Below are 5,961 nucleotides of genomic sequence, written 5' to 3' on the forward strand. Positions count from 1 at the left end.
GTAAGACTGGGGAGAATGTGCTGCTCAACCCAACCGAGAGCATCAAAATCCTTGTCGTTGAAACCAGCAGGCTCTCGAGAAATCTTCTGTTTCTTGGGGGGGACCCGAGGTCGAGGACGGGGAGAGCTGACCGGGTCCGGAGGTCGGAGGATCCTGAGTTATAGCTCGGAACTTAGGGTCGGAATGGTCTTCGACCGAGTCTGAACACCAACGGTAGTCTTCTGCGGGGAAGATCGGGCAGAAACCTCAGCCTCAATATTCCGAGCTGCGGCGGACTTTTTCGCCCGACGAAGAAACTTCATCGACTCAGCCTGAGAAGACATCTCTGCAGAAACACAAAGAAAGAAACTATCACAAACAAGAAAACCAAAATAAAGCCAAAAGTACAACAATGAAATCTCAAAAAGAGGTCGGGAACTACCTAACTCGGAACGGAGAAGGCTCGGATTTCCCAACATCTTCTTCGTATCCAAGTGAGGTGCCCGACCCCATAGACTGTTCAGCACACCGACAAAGCTTGTTCCACTTCATCTAAACTCTCAAAAGTGTACTTGACCGACACTACACTCTTTGCCAACTAAGAGGGAAAGAAGGCTCCCCACTCTCATCTAAAAAGAAAGGTCGGACATCTCCCACCCGGACTTTGAAATAGTAATCGTGGAAAGACTCATCATACAAGGTACAGAACTTCTTTCCGGCGTTTGCCCTAAAGGAGACCCAAGACACCTTCCCCCCACCCGACCCTGGTTTCGTCAGAACAAACAGATACGAAAAAAGAGAAACAGAAGGAGAGACACCCAAAATCTGACACAAAAGTTGGAATAACTTCAAAAACGCCCACGAGTTTGGATGGAGCTGTGTAGGGGCAAGGTTACAGGACCAAAGAACCTCAGACTCCAACTCGGAAAATGGAAGTCGGACACCTAGCTTTGAGAAGAAACAGTCGTAGGCATAGAATAGTTTCTCGGAGCTCTCTAAAGGCGGAAAACACACCCCTCTTCGGACTCCGGGGCTACCAACTCGTAATCACGCTCAGACTCCCTATTCTCACAAATACTACACTCCCTACGGAACCTATTCAGATATTCACACAACAGACGGAACCTTTAAAGGGGCAGGATCTACCCAACCTAGACCACTCGGAATCTTGGTCGACATTGCTTGAAACACCTTTCGAGACATAAAAAAATCTTGCCTACAAAAAAAATACAGACAGCAAGCCAACAAATCACATGACATGCAGACAAAAGCAAATTCAGCAGAAGCAAGAAAAAAGTTCTTTTTAAAGCGGCAACCCGAAAAACGAAAATAAAAGAAAGAGCCCCCCCCGTGCAAGCAAAACAATGGCGGCGCCTCTTTCCGGGCAACCCAGGCACAGAAGGAAAAGAGAAAAGGAGCACAATGAAAGTAAAAGGCGAAAAGCGTGCGCTAAAAGGGACATAGCTTTGCCCAAAAGCCACAGCTCCATGACAAGGCTATCAAATTGTTCAGACCAACTAAAAAGGTTCTACCAAAGAACACTAAAAAGTCGTCGGACAAGTTAGCCCCAAGGACCACCTCAACCAAGCAGAAAGTGGACAAAACCGGCAGTGATCAAAAGAGGTCGGACAACAAAATACCGACACTCTACAAGATCCACAAAGGGAACAAAGACATCTCGCAACGGCCAGAGGAATGCCAGGAATGCTTTGCTAAAAGGTACGAAGTCTTGAAAAAAGACACTACTTAAAAAGCAAAAGCACAATCAAAACGGCGCTAAAAGGTCATCCAAACAGACTATAAAAGGTTTCCCATCAGGAACTATACCTAAAAAGTTGTTGGATTATGACTAAAAAGCCCGAACAGTGAAGACAACAAAGTCGGAAGAAGGCTGAAAAGACCTCTCAACAAACTAAAAAAGGCAAAAGCCAAACTCGCACAAAGATAAAACTACTCAAGATCGACCAAGGTCAGGATGCTTGAGTACGACTTCCCCAAAAGAGAGCACGATCTCACGGAAAGATCGAACTCAAGCAGGGGCACTGTTCATACCCTGGGTCAAGCTGTCCGACCCGGGATGTTTAGTGACAAGCTGACCGACCTCGTCAGGCCAAATGCCCGACCTCGTCAGGCCAAATGCCCGACCTCTTCTCAAAGAGCTCGGCCAACTCACCAAAGGAGCCCAAAGCAGGCCCAAAACGAAGGAACACAAGCCCAATCTAAAGGCTGCCAAAGCCCCCAGAAAGATAAAGGCGGTTCCCTTGAAGATAAGATGACCTCACTTAAAGATAAGATAAAGATATAAGATAACTAACTTATCTTATCCACAGGAGGCCACATCTCACCACCATTATAAATACACTGGAGCACCCAGGTATAACTCATACTCTAATTCTACTCGATATCTGCTTGGACCCATGCTAACTTAGGCATCGAGTGTCTTTGCAGGTACACCCCCCCGTTCAACACATCAAGGGTCATAGACCCCCCACCTCGGGCCTTGTCAGACGACGAGCTACAGTTTCAGGTAATCCTCGGAACACCCTCCAATGTCATGAACAATTGTCAAGTTTGTCCACAAAAAGTCTGAAATCATATTGGTGCAACAATTATTATTTATATTAAAATTATTAAAGACAAGAAAATTAAATCATGGGTTGCCTCCCATGGAGCGCTCGTTTACTGTCATTAGCTTGACATTGAACCCTTCTTTATGGTGGTTGATAACTGTAGTGCCTCAGCTTGTCCCCCCTCACTGTAAATCTTCTCTGTGTGCCATTATGCTCAATTTCAATATGCTCAAGGGAAAGCACTTTGTTCACTGTGTAGTAATCTTGTGCTTCTTGCTGTTGGTATACTAATTGTACCTTGTCATCCTTAGAGAACCCTTCATTTGGGATCTTCTTATTCTTCCACCCTTTGTGAGTTTTTTTCTTGTTTTTCTTCCTTTTTCTTGTTAACCTTTCTTCCTTGACAGCAGCTTTGGTTGTGGTTCCTTCCTTCTTGTTTATCATCCTGATTCCTTTTTGAGTTCCTTCTCCTCTTTGCACATGCTCATTCTTCTGCTCCCCTGTGTTATTGGTTGCTTGCCTTGGACAACACTGACTACCTTGCTTCCTTCTTTACTAATTTGTGGCTCTGGAAACACTTTCAAGATAATGCTTTCCTCATGCATCTTGAGAGTCAATTCTCCTTGCTCTACGTCTATGATAGCTCTAGCAGTGGCCAAGAAAGGTCTCCCAAGTATGATGGAATCACTTTCATCCGTATCTGAATCTAAAACCACAAAGTCCGCAGGATATATGAATTTGTCCACCTTGACTAGAAGGTTTTCAATCACAACCCTGGGATGTACTATTGACTGATCCACCAATTCTAATGACATCTGTATTGGTTTCACCTTCTCTATGCCAAGCTTTTTCACTAAAGAGGATGGAATCAGATTTATGCTTGCTCCTAAATCACACATCCCTTTGCCAATAAATAGACTTCCAATGGTGCAAGGTAAGAAGAACTCCCTGGATCTTCCAACTTGGGAGGGAGTCCTTTTCTGATGAGCGCACTGCATTCTTCAGTGAGAAGTACAGTCTTCTTCTCCAGCCAGCTTCTTTTCTTGTTGATGAGTTCCTTCAAGAACTTGGCATATAAGGGCATCTATTCCAATGCTTCAGCCAGAGGAATGTTGATTTCCAGCTTCTTGAAAGTTTCCAGGAATTTGCGGAAGTGTTGATCTTTGATTTCTTTGTTGATCCTCTGTGGATATGGTAGTGGAGGGGTGAGGTTCTTCTCCTTTTTCTGTTGTCCTTGAGTCGCTTCTTCTTCTTCCTTATGTGTATTGATTGGCTGCTCTTCTTCTCCTTTGGGGTTCTTTGTGTTCTTGTTTGGCACCATGTCTTGATCATTGGCTTTCTCTGCATCTATTGGCTTTTTGCTGCTCTCCACTTGTTTCTTTGTAGTGTCATTGTTACTCCCCAATGTTCTCCCACTCCTTAAGTGTATCGCCTTACACTCTTCCTTAGGATTTGGAATTGTGTCACTTGGCAAAGAACTTGATGGCCTCTCTGTTGCAAAGTGTTTAGAGAGCTGGCCTATTTGTCTTTCCATGTTCTTGATGGAAGCTTCTTGATTCTTGGCCGTCATTTCTTGATGTTTCCACAACTTGTCTATCAAGGTTTCCAGGTTAGTGATTCTTTGAGATTCAGGGGATGCTTGTGGTTGGTTGTGAGATGTGGGTGGTTGATGATAAGTGTTTTGGTTGATGGATTGGTTATGGATTGGATAATGGTTGGAGTTGGGGTAAGTGTTTTGTGGTTTTCTGAATGAATTTTGGTTGTTGTTCTGCTGGTTGTTCCTCGGGTTATTTTGGGTTGTGTTTCTTTGCCATGACTGTTGGTTATGGTTATGGTTATCTCCCCATCTAAGGTTAGGGTGATTCTTCCAGGAGGGGTTATAGGTTTCGCCATAAACTTCATTCTGACCGGAATTTTGGTTGTGCATGTATTTCACTTGCTCCTGTTGTTGCTCTTCTTGGCTTTCTTCATTCTGCACCCATACAGTTGATGGTTGGCTTGTGTTCACAGCTGCTACTTGAAGGCTGTCAATTCTTTTGGCCATTTGTTCAAACTGTTGTTGAATTTGTTGTTGCATCATCTTGTTTTGGGCCAAAATGGAATCCACTCATTCTAGTTCTAGTACCCCCTTTCTCTGTGATGGTTGGTGGGTTCTTTGATGAGCAAAGAAGTATTGATTGTTGGCCACCATGTCCACAAGATTCTGGGCTTCTTCAGCAGTTTTCATCAGTTGTAATGAACCTCCAGCAGAGTGATCTAATGCCTCTTGAGATTTCAACGTCAAGCCTTCATAGAAATTCTGCAGCACATCCCATTCATTGAACATTTCTGGGGGACACTTTCTGATTAGAGATTTGTATCTCTCCCATGCTTCATACAAGGATTCGGAATCTAATTGGGTGAATGTCTGCACCTCAGTTTTCAATCTAACGATCCTTTGGGGTGGGTAGAATTTGGCTAAGAATTTAGTCACCAAATCGTCCCAACTAGTGATGCTTCCTTTGGGAAAAGTTTCAAGCCATTGTGCAGCCTTATCCCTTAATGAAAATGGGAATAACAGGAGCTTGTATGTCTCAGGATTCACACCATTGGATTTGACAGTGTCACAAATCCTTAAGAAGGTGGATAGATGCTGATTGGGATCTTTCAATGGGCTTCCTCCATAGGAACAGTTGTTCTGGACAAGTGTAATGAGTTGTGGCTTCAACTCAAAGTTGTTTGCATTGACATTGGGAGTGAGAATGCTGCTCCCACAGTGCCTTGGATTTGCAAAAGTGTAAGAGGATAGGACTCTTCTTTGAGGGGGGTTATTGTTGTTGTTGTTAGCTGCTCCCCCTGGTGGATTGAGATTAGATGTATCTCCTTCCATTTCGTGGTATTCTTCCTCAGATTATTCCTCTCCAACAATACCTTTCCCTCTTTCAGCTCTTCTTATTCTCCTGAGAGTCCTCTGATCAGATTCAGATAGAATAGGAATTACTCTCCCTGTACCTGACATACAAACAGGATAGGAGAAACTCTCAACCAGTGATACTTCACTCTATTGCTACAATGAAGTTTCAGTTGGCTTAAGCAAAAATTCAAACAGTTAGTGGGTTAGTCAAAATTAAAGAAAAAGTGCTTGATCTAAACTACCACCTCACTTAATCATTGTCAATCTATTCAATCCCCGGCAACGGCGCCAAAAACTTGATGTGCGGAAAATGATCCGACACAAAACTCACCGGCAAGTGTACCGGGTCGCATCAAGTAATAATAACTCACATGAGTGAGGTCGATCCCACAGAGATTGAAGGATTGAGCAATTTTAGTTTAGTGATTGAATTAGTCAAGCAAACAAGTGTTGATTGTGTGAATTTGTGTTGACAGAATGTAAATTGCATAGAATGTAAAGGGGAGTGGGTGAATTGCA

General features: G+C 43.7%; 1 protein-coding gene across 1 annotated transcript; it reads right to left on the minus strand.

The window, feature by feature from the left end:
• Positions 1–3,435: 3,435 nt before the first annotated feature.
• On the minus strand, positions 3,436–4,593 carry LOC130960012 (uncharacterized). Its single transcript, XM_057885377.1, has 2 exons — positions 3,868–4,593; positions 3,436–3,633 (listed from the first exon to the last, which is right to left on the minus strand). Exons 1-2 carry the CDS (start codon positions 4,591–4,593, stop codon positions 3,436–3,438), a joined length of 924 nt encoding a protein of 307 aa, XP_057741360.1.
• Between the last annotated feature and the right edge of the window lie 1,368 nt (positions 4,594–5,961).

This window comes from Arachis stenosperma, unplaced genomic scaffold, assembly GCF_014773155.1.
Source record: "Arachis stenosperma cultivar V10309 unplaced genomic scaffold, arast.V10309.gnm1.PFL2 arast.V10309.gnm1.Scaffold_100031, whole genome shotgun sequence".
Lineage (NCBI taxonomy): Eukaryota > Viridiplantae > Streptophyta > Magnoliopsida > Fabales > Fabaceae > Arachis > Arachis stenosperma.

What these genes read in the sequence shown, in the direction of transcription:
- LOC130960012 (XM_057885377.1), bottom strand. Translation starts at nt 4,593, where the DNA reads ATGGCCAAAAGAATTGACAGCCTTCAAGTAGCAGCTGTGAACACAAGC. An exon ending in AAGCCAATGATCAAGACATG is followed by an intron (nt 3,634 to 3,867) that starts GTGCCAAACAAG and finishes GCATTGGAATAG; the next exon opens with ATGCCCTTATATGCCAAGTT.